Source organism: Macrobrachium nipponense, chromosome 36 (genome assembly GCF_015104395.2).
Source record: "Macrobrachium nipponense isolate FS-2020 chromosome 36, ASM1510439v2, whole genome shotgun sequence".
NCBI lineage: Eukaryota > Metazoa > Arthropoda > Malacostraca > Decapoda > Palaemonidae > Macrobrachium > Macrobrachium nipponense.
In genome coordinates, this window is record NC_087220.1 from 48747541 (window position 1) to 48772487 (window position 24947).

General features: G+C 34.9%; 1 protein-coding gene across 4 annotated transcripts in view; it reads left to right on the plus strand.

Moving 5' to 3' along the window:
* LOC135203613 (uncharacterized) overlaps positions 1–24947 on the plus strand; it is a 240818-nt gene that overhangs the window by 210109 nt on the left and 5762 nt on the right. For 3 of the 4 annotated variants that reach the window (XM_064233440.1, XM_064233439.1, XM_064233441.1), the window contains 17 exons: positions 3102–3171; positions 6323–6431; positions 7141–7297; positions 8162–8240; positions 8719–8845; positions 9196–9332; positions 9463–9633; positions 9826–9953; positions 11537–11799; positions 12346–12479; positions 13177–15267; positions 16849–18471; positions 19355–19589; positions 20622–20893; positions 22410–22472; positions 23450–23576; positions 24375–24568. In XM_064233440.1, the coding sequence (XP_064089510.1) occupies positions 3102–3171; positions 6323–6431; positions 7141–7297; positions 8162–8240; positions 8719–8845; positions 9196–9332; positions 9463–9633; positions 9826–9953; positions 11537–11799; positions 12346–12479; positions 13177–15267; positions 16849–18471; positions 19355–19589; positions 20622–20893; positions 22410–22472; positions 23450–23576; positions 24375–24568 (5980 nt within the window). The remainder of the gene's footprint in view (positions 1–3101; positions 3172–6322; positions 6432–7140; positions 7298–8161; positions 8241–8718; positions 8846–9195; positions 9333–9462; positions 9634–9825; positions 9954–11536; positions 11800–12345; positions 12480–13176; positions 15268–16848; positions 18472–19354; positions 19590–20621; positions 20894–22409; positions 22473–23449; positions 23577–24374; positions 24569–24947) is intronic. The other variant, XM_064233442.1, reaches the window with a different exon arrangement.

Here is a 24947-nt window from a genome sequence, read left to right on the forward strand (position 1 = left end):
GTATCTTAAGAATATTTGAGTATCATTTTGAAAATATTTTAGTAATATTAAGAATAATTGAGTATTATCTAAAGAACATTTTAGTAATATTAAGTATATTTGAGTATTATCTAAAGCGCATTTTATTAGTATTAAGAATATTGAGTTTTATGTTAAGAATACTTTAGTAATGTCATAAGAATATTTCAGTTTTATCTACAAAGCATTTTAGTAATATTAAGAATATATGAGTATTATCTTCAGAGCATTTTAGTATCTTAAAAATAGTTTTTTAGTAGTAGGCTTAGGAAACATTTTGGTAATATCTCAAGAACATTTTAGTATCTTAAAAATAGTTTAGTAGTATCTTAGGAACATTTTGGTAATATCTTAAGAACAGCGTAGTATTATCTGAAGAGCATGTTACTGATATATTAAGAATATATTGGTAATATATTAAGAATATTTGAGGCTCTTCATAGTAATTTCTGAATGGGAACTATTATATTGACCATTACTCGCACACGTGTGTATACATACTTGTGCACATACGGTGTACCTTTCCTCACACGGCCTACATTTTTACACCCAACGAGATGTATATAGTACACCACGTATGCGCTTAGGCCTACGGTTGTGAAATATACATACATACATAATATATTATATATATTATATATATATATATATATATCTATATATATATATATATATATATATATATATATCTATATATATATATATATATATATATATATATATGTATATATATAATAACATATATGTCTATATATATGTGATAGGTACGAATCGACCGCCAATGAGGCGCGTTGATTGGAGAAGAGGTTTCCCGCAATCAGGGTCTCTCTTAGGTGTGGAATTCAATATTATATATATATATATATATATATATATATATATATATATATATATACATATATATATATATTGAATTCCACACCTGAGAGAGACCCTGAATGCGGGAAACCTCTTCTCCAATCAACGCGCCTCATTGGCGGTCGATTCGTCCCTATCACACGGGCATTGAGGCATGCGCAGTTGCTTCCTTAATCATTCAGACATGCGCAGAGGCATCCTCAATCATTGAGGCATGCGCAGTTGCATCCTCAGTCATCCGGACTTGCGCGGTAGCGTCCTCCGTTTCACTTAGGAGATCAAGTGCGAAACATAACGGTGTTTGCAGTTGGTTTCACGATTGCATCATCATCTGTCATATTGTTGCAAGGCCCGTTTTTCCTTTTTTCAACTTTTTTTTTACTGTATAGAATAGTATTTATCCACATTGTCGAATTCCTTCTTCTTCTTCTTCTTCTTCTTTTTTTTCTTCTTCTTCTTATTCTTCTTCCTTGCTTTCTTCTTCTTCTTCTCGTTTTTGTCTTACTGTGTGGTTAAAGATGCGGAACTTCGTCTTGGTGATGTTAGGGGGTTGGTTGAGTTTTTTGGTTAAGTTCGTTCAGTACTGTCAGTTTTTTTTCTTTTTTTTAAAGTTTATTTTAATATTTTTCTCCTAGTTTTTTCTTAGTGTATAGTTTTATATTGTTTCATTCGAATTTTTTTGACACGATTTGTATTCTGTATATGTACATTTGTTTTATATCAGTACTTGAAAAAACATTATATATATTTATACACAAATCTCACACTTTCCCTTTTTCTTTAATCTTTCACCGCTTCTCCATCTTTCCCTTTCCCCCCTTCATCTTCCCCTTTCCTCATACTCATTCCCCAAATACCATTTTCCTTTCTCATTTCCTACAAATAAATCCGTTCATATCCTGGGTGATTATGCTCTCGAATCCTGTTACTTTACTCAACAGTGTCTATGGAAGTTTGATCTCTCGGAGAATATTTTTTGAATTCTTTATTTTTACATTTTTTTTTTTAATTTTTTATTATTTCTTTCTTGCTTCCCGTCCCGACTCAATCTCAGACAGGAGTAGATGAATGTCTATGTATGGTCCAGTGCTCTCAAGACGAGTTTCTTCTCCATCTGTCAAGTAATCCGTCATACTTTGCCGTCATATGTGGAAGCTCAGAATTGTATTCGTTTTCATCTGTCAGTCTTTAGGCTATATATATATATATATATATATATATATATATATATATATATATATATATATATATATATATATATACATATTTATATGTGTGTGTGTGTGTGTGTGTGTGTGTGTATGTATATACACAAATGTCAGATGGTAGAATCTTCACCAATAAAACAACAAGATAAAAGGATCAACCTTTCCAGTGGAGCCTGGGACTCTGACCAGTTTGACAACATCTTCCTTAAGGCAACGACGAAGCGGATTAAGATAGTTAATAGAACCTACGATGGCTTAGCGGTGTCCCCAGGCATCACCTAAGGGCTTACTTATCTCCCACTATATATTTCACTAATGAAATGCCTACTGTCATTCACTTTTTTGACAAAGATGGAAGTAATTCCACCGAAATATGGTGTTTTAATGGGCCTTTTTATACTGATGTATCATGTTTTAACAGAAGAATTTATATACATACACATGCACACACACATACACACACAAACGCACACACATTATATATATATATATATATATATATATATATATATATATATATATATGTATGTATGTATATATATATTGTATGTATATATATTATATATATGTATGTATGTATGTATGTATGAATGAATTTATCACATCACCATGATTCATATACAAGCATTAAGCTACGAATGTCCTTGATGGCCGTGTGGTTTAAGGCGTGTCGCTGCAGTCTTAAGTATACCTGTCTTTTCCTTGGTTCGATCCCACGAGAACGACGTACTTATTATCAACTCAAAAATTCCCCTTCGGTTAACATACATAAAAATATGTTAATTCCGAGGTAGAGCTCATTGGACATTAAAGGACATTTGTACCTTAATGCTAACATATGTATATATATATATATATATATATAATTAATATATATATATATATATATATATATATATATAATAAATAAAGAATATTTTATTAAGTAATAAACTTTTAAAACAATTATGTTTTGTGTCTCGGATTTTTGTTAGTTTTGACATCGCAAACTCACGTAATTTAATTTTGTTATTCCAGGATCCCTTGTGCACAGAGGTACCCTATCCTGAGGACCCAGAGTGCTGTGTTACCTACGAGTGCAAAAAAGGTAGGTGGTGTAGCATAGTTTAAATAGGAATTCAGTTGTTGAAAATATAATTCTAAAAGGAAGACGCAGAGAAATTGAGGTATGAACTTCTGATGTATATTATATAGATATTTATGTATAAAGTGTTATGTGTGATATATATTATAGAATATATTATATATATATATATAGTGTTTATATATATATATATATATATATATATATAGTGAGAGAGAGAGAGGAGAGAGAGAGCGAGAGGAGGAGAGAGAGCGAGAGAGAGAGAGAGAGAGAGGAGAGAGAGGTGGGGCGGGTTTGATTAAGAAGTTAACATTTCTTAATTATTATTCCATAAGTAAAACCATGAGAGATTGAGCCATGAACTTCTCATGGAGAGAGAGAGAGAGAAAGGGTGTTAATCTTCACGTTGTTTGCATGACATACGTGTAAAATTTTGGCTCTGGTAGAGTAATTCCCGTTCGCAAATAATAAGAAAACAACAAATACATATTCCTTAAAGCTGCGTATCATGAATACATGCATTTTCAAGTAGTGAATAACTAAATGAATGAATTCTGTATGATTTTCGTTCAGTGGTGTATGCACAAACCAAGACATGTATGTTCGTCGTTCAGCCAAATAATCGTCCCGGAGGAACTCTGTATGCAAGCGCTGTAGACGACAGGTAGCAATCATGGCTTCAGGGAGAGAGAGAGAGAGAGAGAGAGAGAGAGAGAGAGAGAGAGAGAGAGAGAGAGACCTGGGGTTGGATTTGACTACTGTACTTTATTTTTTCGATTTTCTTTTATTTATTTGAGAGAGAGAGAGAGAGAGAGGAGAGAGAGAGAACTGAGGTTTGGATTTGACCAAGATGTCCGCGAACTTGTTAAGAAAAAAAAAAAAAAAGCTTGGTGGAGACCGAACTTGAATTGAATTTTACCCTGATATTTTTACTATATATTTATTAAAAGATTGGTGAAGCTGCTGTATTGGCTTATGAAGAGAGAGAGAGAGAGAGAAATTCCACGTTGACAAATTTCGGAGTATTCTTTTTTTTTATAACGGATGAAAATAGAATAAAAATAAATTTAAGTTGACCACGATATTTTTTATGTTATATTTTTTGAAAAAGATTGGCGAAGCTGTATTGGCTTACGAAAAGAGAGAGAAAAAGAGAGAGGAATTCCACGCTGACAAATTGAGGAGTATTTTTTTTTTATAATGGAGGAAAATAAAAGACTTTGGGATCTCAACTGTCTCCTGAAGAAGATAACAATGCAGAAGCTTCATTGTTTACGTGGGCTCGTTCGCTTCGGATATATTTACGGTTCAAGGTCACGGTCGGCTTCGGCAGGAATGCGCTCGACTGAGTGGAACCGATGAATAATGTCGAGTGTGAGCGAAGAAAAATTGAAGAGAAGAGAAACGATAGTAATGATACGTTGCTAGACGACTGCCGTACAGAGAGCATCTCTTGCAGCCCAGTAATGTCGCATTGCAAATTATAGTACGGTGGGAACGTAATCACATTGAAGAATGGTTGCGTTCAATGCGCTTCACTCCGCTGGTTTTTATAGTTTTTTTGTTCACTTTTCCTAGAATACGACGAAGAATGGTTGCGTTCTGTAACGTTTATTTCATCTAAATAGCTCCGGTTGGAACTAGGGTTAGAATTGAGCTGACACATTATGATGGTGCACATCCTTATAAACACACATATGGATGAAATATAGTTCACGTAACCTTGAAATTTTCCTTGTGGTTGGGAGGGTCCTGAATGATAAATGAATCATTTCCGCTTTAGGAATATTAACAAGTAAAATATTGGTATATATATATATATATATTATATATATATAATATATATATATATACAGTATATATATATATATAAATATATATATATATATATATATATATATAGATGAGACACTAATACACCTTCGTAGAACCCAGATCTGGCAGATGTGTGGCTTTCCAAAATGGGTTTTTTGAGATTTATATGAAATACAGATTCGTGGATTTTTGGTTTACTTGCAGTTAGGCACAGTAGACAGTATTTTTTCAATCTTTTGAAAGTTCAGGAGTAAAGCAATAGAGGCGAAAGATGTTCAGGAAGCTTCAGTTCTATTCATATTGAGGTGATAAGGACAAGCAATTTGAATGAAGACATTTAATTCTAGAAAATGGAGATGTGCTGTATGTAAATGATCTTTTCGAGTCTAGAAGAACTTCTATATTTTACGAATCCTTGTGGACTTGATAAAGTTCTTAGGTTCGAAGGTATTTCTTTTACCTGTGCAGTACTTTTTCTTAAGTAATGCAGCACCTTCAGGTCGTTGTAGTTTTTTTTTTTTTTGTGTGTGTTTCGCCCTCATAGCGTCTCCCTCATTCCTTTCCTGTGCCTTAATTCCTGGATGTAGCATACGGTAGCTCCTAAGAGAGAGAGAGAGAGAGAGAGAAAACTCATAGTAGTGTTGTGGTGTTGTGGTAGGAGAGATAGTAGTGATGAGCCATTATGGGTTAAGGGAAGATAATGGCAGGTGATGATTAATGAGACCAGAGTTCAAGGTTGTGGCAAAAGGTTCAACCCTTTACCATCTCACTCACTTCCTCCTCCTCCTCCTCCTACTCCTCTTCCTCCTCCTCCCCTCCTCCTCCTCCTCCTCCTACCTCCTCCTCCTCCCTCCTCCTCCTCCTCCTCCTCCTCCTCCTCCTCCTGTTTCTCAGGGGAAGATGCGTTAGATGAAGGTTATATGTATTATGAAATTACAAAACCAACAGGAAAACTTGAAGTGAAATTAAGGAACTTTGGGAATGACATGTTTTTCTGACCCTTTGACATGTTCTTTTGTCCTTAGTTAATTATTCCTCTGGAAAACATTTTCTTGTTATTTTTTAATGCTATGCGTGGACTGAATTGTGTCTGTACTTAAACCTGAGAGTGTATTACCTCCAAGACTGCATTGAGATATGCAGTATAATTTTTATTGACATTAACTCAGTGCCAGTGAGAAACTTTTTTTCTTATGCTGAGATAGAGAAAGATGATACGGCATACAATACTGGTAAATCAATATTTATTGTATATTAGACTATGATCACATTACAGTAAGTGAAGGTGGCATGATATTGTGTTTTCATATTATTCTAAATGCTGAATTTTCCTTTGCAGAAGATACTAATCCTGTGATTCTTGATGACAAACGGACTCCAGGCCAGCCAAAGCTTTTGGTTACAGGAGAAACTCATAACTCAGTTACCCTTGCCTGGGATGACTTCAGGTACTATTATTATTATTATTATTATTATTATTATTAGTAGTAGTAGTAGTAGTAGTAGTAGTAGTAGTAGTAGTAGTAGTATTTAATATGTGGACACATATGTATAGAGTAAACGAACAGACCATTAATCTGCTAAGCTGCTCAGTGAAGAATAGGTCGGTAGGCCTGAGGCTCTTCAGTTTTTTCATAATGTAATAACTGTGGATGATAAAGCCAAATTTTATTGTATAAAACGACTGTAAACAAAGGTCACTCTCATGGAAGAGCAAAGTACTGCTCAAATTATTCAAGTCATGAATTCTGATGGCTTTTTTTTTTTGGTGAGAAGCCCCATTTTTTGTAATACAGCAGTCTGTAGTTTTGCATCTTTTATATTCCTGTGTCATGGTAGATTGCTTATGAGCAGTGTTTTTGTTGTTCTGTTGCAACAGGCATTTCAGTTTTAATCATATATCATTTTCAAGGGGGTCATTACAAACTGGTAATTATCACCATGGCCATGAAATAAGGCTGTTTTCTCAAAGTGCTGTTGATCCTTCCGTATGTGCTTAGTCATTAAAGGATCTTAGATAGTAGACATTTATTATTGCATCATTATTATATGCGATTTATATGACGTGTCTTATCAAGTGTGTTGATATTTGTCATCATTCACGTGATGATTGTCTTTTTTTTTTTTTTTTGTAACACGCCTACATTGTTATTTCAGGGCCAAGACACATGAAGGAGGTTATGTTGTGGAATACCGGGAGGAGAAGGAAGTGGGTTCTGCTGGCCCTGAAACACCTTGGATGAGAAAGGAGCTACCAACCGGGCAAATCCCCAAACATACGGTTGACAATTTAAAACCAAATACCATATATGAGGTAGGATTTTGGTTGTTGTTGTGGTTTTTATATAAGATTTAGTAAAGAAGTAGGAAATCAGAATAAAGTAATTCAGTAGTTTGAAAGGGGTAAAAGTATAATGTTGACATTCCATTAAAAACATCTTCTAAGGAAGAAGCTAGAGTTTATATGTAATTAATTAGTACCAGTTATAAAATAAATCAGTTTGCATTTCCACCTTGACTTATGGAACTTCTTTGACACAATTTGCTTTGGCCAGCCCTAAAGAATCTTAACACTTAAAATGTAATTGACAATTATTGAAGTGTTACTTTTTGGTAGTTCAAAAATTAAAGTAGGTTAAATTTCGTATTCCAATTTCATGTCAATAATTTGTATTTGTCAGAATGCATTTTAGTGTGTTTTGGTTTTGTATTTCCTTTTTCATGACAAAATCTTAATACCATGTATAAAACAGTTCAATGAAAGATTAACAACAATATGCATTCATCTCATTTTCAATTTAAAACATTATTTTCATTAACATGTAACTACTATACAAGGTATCAGAGTTCAAGCTTCCAAAGCTATTTTTTTTACTGAAATATTTGTAATTCTCTTTCATTCTAAACAGTGTTATAGAAATAACTTGTGATCTAACTGAATAGTGCTCATTTTTGTAAATCTGCTACTCAATGTGATAAAAAAATTTCTAACCCTGACATAGTACTTGCTACAAAGGGACAAGTGGTTAAATATGACTATTCACTGCATTGGATTTTATAGTTCAGACCACAATATTGAATAAAAAAAATTGTGAAGTGTAATCATTTGTTTATTCATTATGTTTTGATTGCTGGTATCTGAATCCACTTCTCAACTAATTTTCTTTAATTTGATAAGGTCCGGGTAAGCATATATGATGAAACAGATGACAGCCGCCCAGGAGAGTCAACAGAGACACTCACAGTTAGAACCCAACGTAAGTAAAGACTTATGTAATGTGTGATTAATCAAGTGAAAGGTGATTGTTTTCCTTTTTTTTTGTACAAGGATACCTTTGTTTTGAAAATATGATAACTAGTAAATTAAGTGCTATGCAAGTTACATATGTTTTTAGTTTAATATTGTGATGACTAGTAAATTTTGTTTTAACTTACACTTTAAAATAATGAGGATTAGTAAGTAAAGTGGTAACTGATGCAACTTGTACTGGAGTTAATATGATTGGTAGAGTGTGACTTGAGCTTATACTTGTATTTATATTATGAAGATAACATTTATTTCGTGCCTAAATGTAGCTTTTTAATTCTAGCTCTTGTTCATTTTATGGGACATTTGATTTAATATAATTCAATATTCTTTCATTTTTGTGGAGCACTGCATATAATACATTACAAGGGCTGTTATTCAATGTTTTACTGTGTGACAGCGCATAATATTTCCTTTATTTTAAACAGCTGGATGTTTGTACAATAATGAATCACATGTTGTGGGGGAGTTCTTCATCGGCTGTGAAAAACGCTGCATGTGTTTGGTCAGTGGAGATGTTAAGTGCTTTGAAAGGTGTTCCATCCCATATTTCAGGTACATGGATCTTTTTATTTTGAATTTGGAAACTTCACTATAATTTCTAGATATCCTAAAGAGTAATAACTTTGTGGTGATTTTATATCTGGCTATTTTGTTGAAAACACTTTAATAACAAATAAAATCAAAATGTATATTACTTAATAAAATGATTTGGTTGGGGTTTTTAAAAGAATATTTAATACTGTTTGAATGGATGACACTGGTAAATAATACGCAAAGTTGAACAACTTGTACAGTAGTAATTACAGAACCCCCTGTTAGTTATATTTGTTGAGGTTTTTGGTGAAGAAATTTTTCCTTTTAGTTATATGTTGTAGTAATAAAAAATTTTTACTTTGCAACAGGGTTAATTACTTCAAAGATGATCCCTTGTGCCGAGAGGTCCCTGAAGAGGGTGATGAGTGTTGTGTGATGGTCCAGTGTGCCTCAGGAGACTCTACTGTCACTGAGGTTGAAAATGGTACTTCAATTACCAACATGAGTAAGTAAATTATTGTTGTTACTCATAAGTTTAATAGCTATCATTTGTATTCGGATATGCTAAGGATATGAGATTAATTATTTCTTCTGTGGTTACATAAATGTATGACAAATTCACTCTTCCTTCACAGCAAATGACAACTGCTCGCAAACTGTCTGTGGTGCAAATGCTGTATGCGTATCACACACCATGAATGTAGATATTTTGAATCTCAGCGACAACACTCCTTTAGTCTTCGGACGCTGCCAGTGTCTGGATGGATTCATAAGCAAACCCTCAGACCCAAATAGCTGCATTCCTGGTAAGTGTTAAATAGATTTGTTTAGTTTCCTTCGTTAAAAAGTCTTTCTATTGAATCTCCATAGGCATTAGTTATTTCCCTATTTGTTTAGAAATTATTGGTTAATTGATTAATTGATTTACTGTAAAAACTACTATGATGTTATATGTACTCTCTTAGATGTTTCATAGATATTTGGTCATTTCTTTTCAGATCCTACCAGAAACATCAAGGAAGGCGTATGCACTTTCAAGTCAAACACATATCAGCCTGGTGAAGTGTTTTACAATGAATGTGAATATAGGTGTTCATGTAATAACAACACTGAAATAGAATGTGAGGTTTGTATTTTATGCTTCTCTGTATGTTTTCTTGCCTGTATATTATTATTATTATTATTATTATTATTATTATTATTATTATTATTATTATTATTATTATTATTATTATTATTATTATTACAAAGTACAGTCATACCCCTTCATATGAAAGTCCCTATGTACGTAAAATCCAGGTCACGAAGGCAAAGACGAAGATTTTTTTGCTACTGTGTACGAAAATAATTCAGGTTGCGAAAGCTTGTATGTACTGTAAAGTCCAAGATTCGCCCGGGCTGCCGAGAACAATTTTAAAACTCGCTCGCAGCCAACTCAGTAGACTCGCCACCATCCTCCCGCTCTCCCATTGGTTCCTGATGCTAGTCACCACCATAAGATCCTGCTTTCCTATTGATCAGCATCTGTCCCATCATGCCTCTATGTAAAGGTGTTCCTTGACCATTTCGGTGCGGCAGCGTTATCGTAAACACCTGGAATTTGTTCATTCACATAGATTTCGTTTGTTAACGTAAATTCGTGTTAGTGATTTCGCTTTCATTGTACTGTAAGTTACTTTATCGTACTGTGTGTAAACTTAATTACTTACGTTATTAGCCATCGGTCCCTAGAATGTTGCTGAAGTTCACGGAAAGAAGAGGATGCTTTCTATGGAGACGAAGATGGAGATGATCAAGAAGTGTTAATGTTTTCTGCCATTTGGTAATGTGTTTTGTAAAGTTTAGTGTTAATGTTTTCTGCCATTTTTTAATGTGTTTCGTAAGTTAAGTGTTCATGTTTTCTGCCTTTTGTCCTCCTCTGTCGCCACTTTCGGACATCGCCTCACACGAAAGGTATGGTTCTACATGTTACTACATCCATACATACATGTACGTACAGTATTTCTTGTACCCTGTACACTAATACACTTTATTTACAGGTTCAGCCATGGTTAGGTTAGGTATTGAATGGTCCAAATTGTTGTATTTCATTGTTTATTGGTCAATTTAGCTTTGTTATAAAATTTGCTGTGGTGTTTTTGTAGGGCTTGGAACGAATTTGGCAATTTACATGTAAAGCGTAGTTCTAGATATGAAAAAATCAGGTTACGAAGGCTGCTTCGGAACGGTTTAATTTCTTAACCTAAGGCAGTACTGTAGTTTAATTGGACCATTGAGTCACATGTCTAGATTTATAGAGCTGTCCTGAAAAGTTGTTCTAAAATAAATGTTGACAATTAGAGCAAATAAAAATAATAAAAAAATAGATAAACAGTTTGCTGGAAATAGATTTAAGCAAGAAGATGAAAAAGTTCAAGGAAGAAACTTAATACTATCTGATTGGACATTGCCCTACCAAACTACCTGTCAAGCACTGCACAAGGCTCACTTGTATTGCAAGATTAAGCTCTTTATTACTGTATATTGTCATTATTTTTCCTATGTTTACTTGGTATCGTCTATTTTTTAAGCCAGTGAAGTAGAATTATTATGTATTTCTCTTAGTTACTGTATATGAAAATTGCTAGTTCACAGCTTCTTGTAGAAGATTAAGTGGTAAAATGTTTTTCTCATTATAATTTATTTGCTGACATATTCTTGTTTCCACAGCCTCGTTGTGAGTTCACCCATAAGAATGGATCGAAGGTGGAACCTGGCTGTGAGTACACGCCAGACCCTGAAGATTCTTGTTGCATGTTGCGTGTGTGCAACTCAACTTCGGAAACTGCGGGAGATGCGGGTAGGTCTCCTTCCCTAATTTCTGACGGATGCACTGTCGACAATGTAACATATGCCAAGGATGAAAAATTCTACAAAGGGTGCCAAACACAGTGCGTCTGCATGGGATTCGGTGATGTCTCCTGCGTCCCAAGGTAAGATTTTGGGCCTTGAATTGCTTGAAAATTAGTATGAGCTTTATGAATCAGCTTAATGAGACAGTGAGCCATATTTGTAGATCTATTTATACTAAACGAAAAATGAAAATCTGAGCAGTGTCAAGTGAAAGGAGTTGAACTGTTAAGTAGAAAGAGATGGAAGGGGTGAATGATAAGTAAAAGACAGAGAACAGGATTCATAGAAGTTAACTAAGAGACTTTTTTCTATCTTATGTGTATTTTTTGACACAACTGATGAATGGTACATGGTATAACTAAAAATGAGCTTATCCCTGTATTCAGTAGTCCAGAACAAACATGGTCCTGGTACACATACTGTAATGATGATGTGCATTTCTACTGGGATGAAAGTGGTTACAGATGAGAAAAAAGAACTTAAACATTTGTATACAGAACAAAGAATTCAAAGAATTTGGCCACCTGACCCTTACCTGGTTAGATAATGAATATTTGTATGTTTCTGCCAACTCATGCAGATTGAAATTAGTATCTTTTTACTTAAATTTACGTTTTATCTTCCAGATGTCCACCTCTGAAAGTACTTGTGTCAGATACAGCTAAACATTGTCAAACTCTCCCAGATCCAGAAGATTCATGCTGTTCAATCACAGTTTGTGATGAAGAAACTCCTGATGTTATGAAAGCTAACATTACAGGTATATTTCATATTTATTTTCGTTTTGGAGTAGTGTAATATGTGAGTTAGGTATCAACACTAATGAAGTTACTTTAGATTCTTTTAGTCATTCATTGAAGCCTTTTTCATGCTGTATATTGTAAGATGCTGAGGAATATTTTTTAAACTTCATATCATATGTAGGCTCCAGTAATAAAGACAGAACTCAGTTTTAAAATCAAGGGACTAGGCACTTTATTTCTTCTCTAGAATTTTTTACAGAATGCCGTAGGCAAAATGTTGCGTTGGCTCACTAATTTGATCTTATAATTAGTTTATTAACTTCAGTCAGAATTGTTAATAATTAGTTTATTAACTTCAGTCAGAATTGTTATTGTTTTTAATCACTGAGGCATCGAAATAGTGGATAATTTTAGTATATTATGGTTTTTTTGCTGTTGTTTATTCAAACCTTCTTTATGCTTGTAAATCAGATGTATGCTTAATATGTGCTAAATTTAATTTTAATTCCTTCTTGGATTAAGATAATAATCAGATCACTTTGCCTCTTGAGCGTGTCTTCATTCATTCTCTTGAAATATGGATCAATAAGCATAATTTAAAAAAAGATGCACTATGTATTGCCTACCAATACAAAACTTGTCTGTAGGGGCCTGAATAGTTTCTGTGGTCGTTGTTGTCAATCTTCAGCTCTCTAATTATGGACATCTTTTCAGAAATGGAGAAGGAAATGATAATGATGAAAGAAAGGATGAAGAACACAACAGAAATGGAAAAAGAGATGTTGATGAAGCGCATGACAGAACTTGAAAGAGAAATGTTGATGGAGAACATAAGCCAATTGGACACAGTACTCCGTAACATGATTGAAGAGAAAAATGTTCTTATAAATTCCAACATTTCAGATTCAGAAAAGGATATGCTGAAAAAGAATATGCTTGAAATTGAGATGATGATGAAAGATGTTGTAGAAATGGAAAAAGACATAACAACTAGGAACTTGACAGATGAAGAAAAGGAGACCTTAAAATCTAAGCTAACTGCAATGCAAAGAAACCTAACTGATGAATTGCTTTCTGAGGGGAAGAATGACATTGATGAGCACACCCGTTTACACTTACTTGGAATAGAGCATTCTCATGATATGGATGGAAAGAAAAATAACACTCATACACACGATGATGGCACAACTCACAGCCATCACGATGGACACCTCGCTCATACTCATGATGAAAAGAACAATACACATACCCATGAAGATGGAATAACGCACACTCATACTGGTGGACACCTCCCTCATACTCATGATGAAATGAACGTTACACACACTCATGAAGATGGAACGACACACACTCATCCTGGTGGACACCTCCCTCATACTCATGATGAAATGAACGTTACACACACTCATGAAGATGGAACGACACACACTCATCCTGGTGGACATCTCCCTCATACTCATGATGACATGAATGTTACACACACCCATGAAGATGGAATGACACACTCTCATCCTGGTGGACACCTCCCTCATACTCATGATGACATGAATGTTACACACACTCACGAAGATGGAACAACACACACCCATCCCGGTGGACACCTCCCTCATACTCATGATGACATGAACCATACACACATTCATCCTGACTTGAATGATGTGGAGGGACTTCATAGTCATGCCCATACTCATGGAAATGATACCCATTCACATGATCACATGGATGGTTCACACAATGAAACTCATCACATGCATGAAGATGGTACTGTTCATCTACATCACAACATGCCAGGCCAGGAAAATGAGACACACCACATGCATGAGGATGGTGAAGTCCATTTACATCACAACATGCCAGGCTGGAAGAATGACACACACCACATGCATGAGGATGGTGAAGTCCATATGCATCACAACATGCCAGGTGGGAAAAATGAGACACATCACATGCATGAAGATGGTGAAGTTCATCTACATCACAACATGCCTGGCCAGGAAAATGATACACACCACATGCATGAGGATGGTGAAGTCCATATGCATCACAACATGCCAGGTGGGAAAAATGAGACACATCACATGCATGAAGATGGTGAAGTTCATCTACATCACAACATGCCTGGCCAGGAAAATGATACACACCACATGCATGAAGATGGTTCTGTTCACATGCATCACAGCATGCCAGGCTGGAAGAATGAGACACACCATATGCATGAAGATGGTGCAGTCCATCTACATCACAACATGCCAGGCCAGGAAAATGATACACACCACATGCATGAGGATGGTGACGTTCATATGCATCACAACATGCCAGGCTGGGAAAATGACACACACCACATGCACGAGGATGGTGCAGTTCACATGCATCATGACATGGCAGGAAAAGATAATGAAACAGATCATACGTCGCATGTTGATGAAGTCCATGGTCGCACAGCTTTTGGCACCCTTGAGAAAAAGAATAGAGCTGAGGATTTAGGTACCTTTGACCTTTCCATCTTGAGAGTGGAACCCATCAACTCAACAAGCGTGGTTATAAGAGTGGGTGTTTCAGAATCTGTATTGTCGCAGATTCTGATAAATGAAAACCAACATTTGAAAGTTCTCTATAGCCCTGATTCTCAGACATGGATGGAGAAAAATGTTTCTGTTAGTGACATTAAGGTTGAGAATATGGACGAAATTCTTTTGCAAGTCAGCGACCTCGAACCGTCAACTCCCTATCAGTTCCGCATTTCGTACAGAGATCACGTCAGCAGTACATCAAAAGCAAGACTTTTGGATGCCTCAAGTGATTCAGGTATGTTTAGAGAGATGATTTTTTTTATAATCAGTTACGCATGTGCATCTGTAATTTTATGCACCGGCTCTTGCATATAAACTTAACGTTAATTCTATAGGTTGATGTTTGAAGTTTCTCGCATGCAGTTTGACGTTTCTTATCTTGTTTCATTACATGAATAGACTTATTTATGAATTATAATGCTTAATTGACTCACTTTTTCTCAGATCTTGAACTTTGTATTTAATAGAATGTAATTAGAGTGCAAGCCATGAGAAAATAACTCTCAAAGCATCTGATTTTCTTGTTTATGCACCTTGAAGTGAAGTTTATTTTACTGACAAAAACTGACCCATAAAACTTTTATTCTAATAAGTCTTGGCCATTATTAAAGCACAGACTGACTAATTTGAATACCTGTGCAACATATATTTCTTTTGAGCTTACAACAGATGAGAGAATGATTTTTTACAATTTTGCATGATTTTACTTATATTATTCATTAACACTTCATATTCAGGTTACATTTAGCTACAAGTTTGATGCATGTTATATTTAGGATTGTCCAGGCCAAGCTTTTGAAGTACTGGTAAAGTGATTGTCCTGTTTCATTAGGTCTGTTTTTTTTTATCGTTATATTTTCTGTTCCCTTGAAAATGCCTTGTAAAACCACGGAAATCTGCTCAAAAGTAGTAATGGTTATTTATATGTATAGTTTTAGATTCAGAATTTCTTTTTTGTTAAGTCTTTGGTGTTTATATTTCATTAAAAATGATTGAAATTTTATAATTTTTTTTATATTTAGAGTACATTTATATCATAGTTGCTGTTACTTGAAATCAGCTTCCAAATACTAAAATAGGTAATGGACTCCATAAAAAACCTAACATGTAAAATTCTTGATATTATGATGACATCAGAGGACACATGAATTTAATTCCAAAAGTTTCTTAAGATGTCATATTTAGAAAATTTTATTTAAAAAATGAACCATAAATATTTTCACATCAGGTAGCTATAGGATGACATTTGGAAGGTGCAGGGCGATGGTATGATTCTAACCACTGAAGTAGGCTCTCTTCAAAGAGAATTATAATTATACCAGTTGTTGATGGAAAATCATAAGTATTTTAGTTAAGTTTTCCTTATTTTTTTCCATATACGTACAATAGCAGGCATTACTAGAAAAAGTAGTTAATCAGCTGTGTACCAGAACAAATCATGTTTTACCTCAGACACGTAATGGACGCCCAAAAAACCTCACAGGGTAAATTACATTATTCAGTTGGGCATATATATTTATCTTTTAGTTATACTCCATGTGTCACCAGCTTATTATTATTTACATCTTACATGTGTGATGATGATAGTGCTAATGATCATTATGATACTTGCATGTGTAAGTCAGTAGGGCACCTGTTTGAATTAAACTCAAGATTCATCTTCTTATGCTATTCTATGATTTTATTCTTCTCTAACTGATACTTCTCTATAATTATATTTCCTCTCTAACTCACCTCATAAAATAAACCCTCTGATATAGTATGTCTTGTATGAAAAACCATCTGCATTCCTCGCATCACATGTAATTTGTTGTAGGTGTTGAACATGGAGAGACCATCCAATCAGGCTGCGTTATTGGCACAAAGTTTATTGAGGAAAAGGAATGTGGTCGTCACTGCACCTGTGCTGAAGATGGTCTAGCTCAGTGTTTCCCAAGGTGTCCGGTTGTTAACCTTCCAGAACAGCTGAGCCAAAACTGTACCATGATACTGAGTCCTGAGGATCCTTGTTGTCATGTACCAGACTGCCTTCTTAATTTGTTCATGCAGGGTGGTAATGGGACTTTTGAAAATCTCGGAATGAACAATTCCGACTTTGGTTTTATTTTCAATAATGCCACAAATGATCTGGGATGGGCTGGCGAGATTGATCTGAGAAGAATGGCTGATGGTGAACTAGAGTTACATGCCATTGGAAGTTCTTCAGGAAATGTGTCCTTAGATATTTTGAACAAGGAACATTCAGGAAGCCCTACTGAAGAACATATTCATCTTAACACCCTAATTCCAGAAAATAATGATCATTCATTTGTTCAAGGGATGCCTATGAATTCTTCAGTTTTGCCAGTTGAGGCTTCAGGATTGCATAACCAGTCATCAGAAACTTCAACCAGTGGCTTTAATGAGGCAGGACCCACACTGAGAACACGCACAGAAGTCCCTCATACATCAGTAACACAGGCAGAAGTTCATGAGGAAACACTTATGCGTTCTGAGCATGATGAAATTAATCTAACTCACCCACCTGAGAGAGACTCTCAGTTCCCTGATGTACACGTTGCTGAAAATCATATGGTCCCTCAAGACCATGACAATATTGATGTGTCTAATTCTTCCTCTCAATTTCCAAGGGGACCTTTCATCCTCTTTGGAAATGTAGAGGCATTGAATGACTCTGCTGGAGTTGACATCAGTGTTTCTCACAACCTTACTGGTATACATGATGAAAATGAGGTTGTTGCAGCTTCTCATACCCCAGAAAATATGGAGAGTATTGCTGTCAATGCACCAGGACAAATAAATGATGGTAATTCCTCATTAGCTATCGCAAGTACATTTGATGGCGAATCAACTCATGACGCATCTAGTCAACCTAATACCCAAGGTTCATATTTGCCAAACGTAGATGAGGCAAGCTTTCGAGAATCAGTTGAGGGTGATGACTCATTTTATCTGCCTGAAGATGATGAAAATTTCCACCACTGGGAACATACCAGTCAACATACTCATCAAGAAAGTGACCCTGCCACTCCTCTTGGCATTCCAAATGATCATGGTGATACACACCTTCTAAACTTACCTGGCGAAACAGCTCATGTGCTGGAAAATGGGAATGAATCACATGTCACTTCTGTTAATGAGAATCCCTCATACATTCCTTCTGAAAGGGAAGGGTCTCTTTTTATCCCTTCTGGTAATGAGGAACCCTTTTATCTCCCCACAACTAATGGAACGCCCCATTATTTACCCAACACCAATGAGGCACCTAATTACCCTCATACTTGGACTGAACAGGGGCAGCCTCTTGCTCACCCTAATGAAGGAAATCCATCTTACTTGTCAACATCTGAGACACCAACTTTCAGTGAGGGACTCCCTTTTGCATCTGGTATCCCACCTTCCTCATACAACGAAGCAGATGTCTCAGATCACCTCAAAGGTATTCAAATATGGAAGTGGATCTTTGTCTCTTTGTGTTGTATAGAAAGGGCTTAATGTGGAAGCTTGTGTGCCTTTGTGTTATTCTGCAAAACCCTTAGTTTTACCTAGAAGGAACACAGGAATTAACTTATATGACAAAGGCAGAGGAGGATAACTAGTAAACATGCACACTTGGGCTTCAAGAATGTTGGGAATGTGGAAATCCACTTTTCTAGTGGCAGTGGAGTTTGTAAGCATAATATCTTGCACTTAAAGGCTGCTTGTTTCTTGCTTTAGATATTTCTTGAATGCTCGCTTGTGGTATACACATTAGTTACTACATTAAGTTTAGATGAGGGTTACATTTATATATGTATTTAATTTTGCTTATGTGTACGATGCGTGGCATTTGGTGACTAACAGGACATTTAGTATCTGGTTCTGGCCATTGTTGTATGGTGAAGAGGAAGTGCAGTCTTTAGAAAATTTTGTTGTATTTCAACTGTTTAAGGGTCAGCTTCTTGCATGCCCTAATAATCAGTGTCTTATGTAGACTATTAAAGATGACGAAGCTTACAGTTTTGTCTTTATGCTTTCTCTCTTTGGAAATGGGTTTTTATTTTGATTAAGAATTTGACTTGTTACAACATGTGATGTTGAAAGTAGCAATTTAATCTTAAAAATTAATGTGATAATCTCCAAGGTCTATTATTTATCCTTAAGTTTATTTTTAATGATTATGCGGTTGATTTGATTAGCCATTGTTTTGTACTCTATAGTTGAACTAATATAAGAGAAAACTAATGTAATTCTAAAGATACTATAATAACATTGTTACTAAATATGTTGGTGCCTTGTAGTGTTTTGATTTGGAGCATTTACCATTGACCTTGAATTTACAGACAACTTGCAAGCAGGAATCCACATTGATCATTCTGAAATGTGCTCCTACAATGGCCGTTACTACAAGAGGGGCCAGGAATTTTATGAAGGCTGCTCACAGTCTTGCATATGTTCGTCAAACCTTGAGGTGCATTGTGCCGAGATTGAGTGTCCAGTTACGTTTGGTCTCCAGCTGTATGATCCTGATTGTGTGGAGTGGGACTTGGATAAGGACTATATACCAACACCTCCTAAGTATGTTTATCATTAATTGGGCGTTAATTTAATGATTTGTATTTTATGTGCTTACTAGTATAATGTCACTGTTATGTAAATTATGTTAAAGAGGTGTCACAGAATCTTCATGGTGAAATACACTCAGCATTGCTAGGGAATAATGCACTAAATGGTAGACATGTTAACATTATAAAGTAATGACATGACTAATTAGTCATGTATCTAGACTCTCATAAGGCTTACTCGAAGCATTGTCCTTGAACGAGAGATGAAATTGGAAAGTAGAAGACCTTGTGTCTTTGGGTTGAGAGAATTCAGCAAAAAAAATCTTTAGCACTATCAACAGTATGCCACTATGAAATTACAGTAGTGCTATACAGTAATTAGTTCCTCGCTGGACGAGTGGTTTTCGCACTCGGTTGCCAATTCGGTGGTCCAAAGTTCGAATCCCAGCTCAGCCAACGCGGAATCAGAGGAATTTATTTCTGGTGATAGAAATTCATTTCTCAATATAATGTGGTTCAGATCCCACAATAAGCTGTAGGTCACGTTGCTAGGTGACCAATTGGTTCCTAGCCATGTAAAAATATCTAATCCTTAGAGCCAGCCCTAGGAGAGCTGTTAATCAGCTCAGATAAACTTAGATAAACTAAGATAAACTTAACTTTTATACAGTAATTAATGATGGCGACATACCACTGGTAATTAAAATTGATTTATTTGAAAATTAAGTGGTTAATAAATAAAAGTTTAACAGTTCTCAAGGTTCTCAAATCATATTGAACATATCTTCTATCCTGTACTACATTACATGTGTACAATATGTGCAATTTGAACATCCTCATCTTACTCTAATATTCTCCAAGTTAATTTTTTTTTAATATGTTCATGTTTTTGTACATATGTATATTACAAATGAAAACTACATTTCTCACATGTTCCATTACAGAAGAAATACTTAGGTAACCATCCTGAATAGTATATTATTGCATTACAATATGAGTATAATGGCATTATGGACCTTTCATTTGATTATCTTTTATATTACAGGTGCTGTCCTCAAGTGAAATGTATTCAGACATCAGCCTGTGAATACATGGGACAGAAATTCACTAACTTTGACAGTATTCCACGAGAGCTGACTGGTTGCTCACAGAAATGCTCTTGTACTTATGGGAACGTAACATGCATTGATGTGTGTCCCCCCATCTCTGATACCCCACCATCAGAACTAAACTGTGCACCAGAAGATGCTATCCGGGTGACACTTCCGGGAGAAACATGTTGCGAGACATGGCAGTGTGCTGCTCAGTCTGTTAATGGTAAGATGATTGGCCTTATGTTTTGTAGTTTTAAAATTTGTGAGTACTGTAACTTGGAGTTGACAAGGTTCCCCATATATTGTGTTATACGTGTATGATAGTATGTGCTTTTGTAATATTGTACAATAATTGTAAAGCATTAGTCATATAGTTCTCCAGTGCTTAAGTGTCCATTGACCCAAAATAATAATTTCTTATATATATACATATCTATATTTTTTTTTTGAGAACTGTACAAGTTTACAGGGTACCTTCTGTACCTATTACTGTTAATAATTAGACTAATTAGTATTTTAGGAATACACACAGTTGAGTTAAATCCTTAGACTCAAGGATGGTTTGAAGGATTGTTCTCAAATGAAGAGCAAAAATTTACATAGGATGAAGCTTAGGAAGTTAGACAACTGAGCAGGAAAGGAAGAAGAAAAGGGAATTAAAAGAAAAGGACTGAAAATGAAAAGGCTGGAATCGAGAGAAAACTCTAGATACAACTCTAGAATTAAAAGTACTGTAAAGCTTGAGAGGACAGAGATGAGAATGCTGAGGTGGATTATGGGAATATTGCTGCTGGAGAGATTGGAAAATGATGACATATGAAGAAGGGCAGGGAGGCTTAGTAAAGATTACAGAGGTGATGAGAGTCACAATTGATATGGCATGGGCATGTGTTGAGGATGGATGATGAAGCGAGAGTGATTGATTGATTGATTGATTGGAAGTTTTCTGGCATCGTGAAGCGAGAGTGAAGTGGGCTTGGGAGGAACCTGTTAGAGGAAGAAGATCAAGAGGGAGACAGAGAATTAGATGGCGAGATAAAGTGAAGGAAGATATGGAGAGAAGAAGTTTGGTGGAGGATGATGCCTTTGATAGAAGGCAGTGGAGAAGGCACGTCAGGCAATCGACCCCTTAATGTAAGGGTAACGGTGGTAAAGAAGAAGGGGTATACCAGATAGCCTATTCTCAAAGATATGTTAATGAGCTCATATGTTTGCAGAATAGTTATCATTATTAGAAATCAGTTTATTGAGACAACCAAGTCACATTTCTAGACTTTCAAATATTTATTCTTAATTGTGGTAAAAATTAGATCATGGTAAAGTAAAAGAAGTTGGGCAGCCAAGTCAGATGGTATCATAGGGAATAAAGGGAAAATAAAAGGCACAGGGAAATACAGGTAGATTGACTTATGCCAGTAAAATGATGGATGAGTGACACTTTAATACAGACTAAGTTTCAGTTTAAACGGGATTTTTCTCAAATAGCATGACTCATACTTGTTGGTTTTTATGGAATATGAATAATTGCTTCCACAGAGAAGTTGAAACTGTTTTGTTGATTAGTTCTTATGCACACTGTATCCCTTGAAGACAGAAACCTTGTGAAAATGTTGTTTTGAAGGTATGAAAGCCTGAGCTTTGCCAAGCAACCCTCAGGTTAATGGTACAGTATAAATTTTTATATAAATTTAGTAACATGTATTATGACAGTCTTCACTGAAACTAACTTATTACCACAGGTACACCCATTGAATTCCCTCTACCTCCTGAGTCTGTTCACCCTCAGGGCTTCGACAATGAAGGTTTGTAGTTTTTGTATATAACATTCCTTTGTTAACATGATGCTTTGAGGTGAGATTCTCATTGAAATAACGTTTTGTAGGTGCTCGTTTTAAGAGAAAGACATAACGTGAAATCCTTTTTTATGAAAATCCTGTTGGTATTAATAACTGAGAGAGACTTTATTTAATTTCCAATAGGGGATAATGTGACAGGTATTAGCATTGTGGGTGCTGATTTCACAGGGAGAACCTGGTTTTTGTATCTTTTGTAATGGGACTGTATTACTAGTACTGTTTATTTATAAAAAGGTGGTGTTTTGCTTTTGTTGAAAGCAGCAATACATATAGTTTTAATTTTGTAGTCTTCAGAAGCTGTATAAATTTAATATCAGTTACTTTAAATGGTAATGTTTTTTAGGTTTTTTAACATGATTTTCTTACGTGATAGTCAGTAGAAGATATCTGGTATAGTTTAGGGATTAAAATCTCGAATATCATATCTTATGGTAGATTAATCAGTTTCACTGTGGAGCTGTTATACTTAGAATTATTTTTAGTGCAAGTGTCATTTCAAAGTGAGTTCTGGTTTTGCTTCTGTGTAGATGATAGAGAAATTTGAGTTTGTAGGATGTTTCATTAAAATTAGACAAAAATACACAAATTAAGAAAAAAAAAGTTGGTATGGGGTCTATAAATTCCTGGAAAAGTGGAGGATAAGTAAAAAGGTTTTTTTTAGTTGTTGAAGAATGGAACATACTACTATTTTGTTAAAACATAGTTTATCAATGATTCATTGTGACTTTCTTATGTAAAAGAAAAACTGTACATTAAGGTCATACTAATACTCACAACTGTCTTGCTTAAATCTTCTTAAATGAAGAATATTAGTAGGCCATTTTAATAGATGTACCGTATGTATTTTAACAGTGAACTTTGTGCATTTTTTAATTATCTAATTTACTTCACCATGTTTAATTTTAATTCTTTTTTCTTTCCAGTTGATCTTATTTCTAGACCCCATGTCAATCCTTTGGATGCAACTACGGCGCAGATCATGTTTGTTACACCAAATCACTATCAGGGACTTCCAGGAGAACTCCTCGTTAGATATACCAGTGATCCTGCGTGAGTGTGCTTAAATTTTTCATATTGAAACAATTCTGCTGCTATTTTCTTTGTTATTTACTTGTACAGTAATATTATTATAAGTTTTGATGCAGTTTTTCTTAAAGTTTATTGTTTGTGTTTAATAGTACTGTACTGTACATTGATTTGAAGGTGTAGTGGAATGTATATATACCTAGGTATATAGTAATAGCTGTAGCTATTAATTTATTAAATCATCTCTGTCTAGAAAAGTACGTCAGATCCTTGAATTAAAATTATTTTGGGTTTAAAGGTCTTCATCAGTTGTCAACTGTTGTTTTACAGCATTTTTCTTATGTTCAGGGAAAGAAATTCAGGGGAAAGTTTAGAGAATGAATAAGAATTATGTAATTATAATATGGAACCTATTGCAGTTTTATTTTATTTTATTTTTTTTTTTTTTGTAAAATCCTTTATACATGTCATTAGAAACTTTGGTCTCTACTTTAAGTCAATAACAGAATGCTTCCACTGTTTTTGGCTCAAGGAGATGAATGTAGATTGTACCCATGCTTAATGTGCTAGAAAGGATTTCATGTAATAGGCAACACTGTAGTCAGTTAGAAAATACAGTTGTCTTTTGTTATGATTCTTTTCATATATCTAAGATAAAGGCCTTTTTGGATCATAAAAGAATTGAACCTTTCTGTCAAATATATTCTAAAATATAGTAGGATTTTTAACCATCATATATTAAAGAGGTGTGTTTACTCTACCTCAGTAAGTCTTTTAAAAATGTGAATGAAATTGTAAAGGATTTTATCTCTTTTTCAACAGGAGACAGCCAAACCCAGAAGACTGGACACGTGAAATTATTGTACCAGCTGGATCCACCATCAGTCAGTCTAAATGGGATTATATTCTTAATGACTTGAAACCATCCACCCAGTATGCCATGCAGGTCATGCTGACCATCATGGGAGCTGATCCTATCATGTCACCTGTGTTCTCTTACAATTCACCACGTGGAGGTTAGTAGAGCACAATTATTACCTTTTGATGAAGTTTTCTTGAATTTTTCATGGCAGTAACAACTTGGTTAGGAACTAAACTCTTATCTGTAGATATATTATTATTTATAAGACCTCAGTTTAAGAGTATCACATCCACACAGTTGTAAAATTGTTGTTTTAGTTCATAATATCCTTTTCTCAGGCTGTTTGGTATGTTCTCCAACTATAAATGAAAAATGACCACTAGGTTGTCATTCTTGATGTATGTACAGTAGAATCATAGTGAAGTCTCTTGAAATTGAATGAAACTATTGAATAAGAGATGCTTTTTTTTTTTTTATCAAATTGAATTACTAGACTATTTTACCAACTTACTTATCTGCTGGTAATTGTTTTA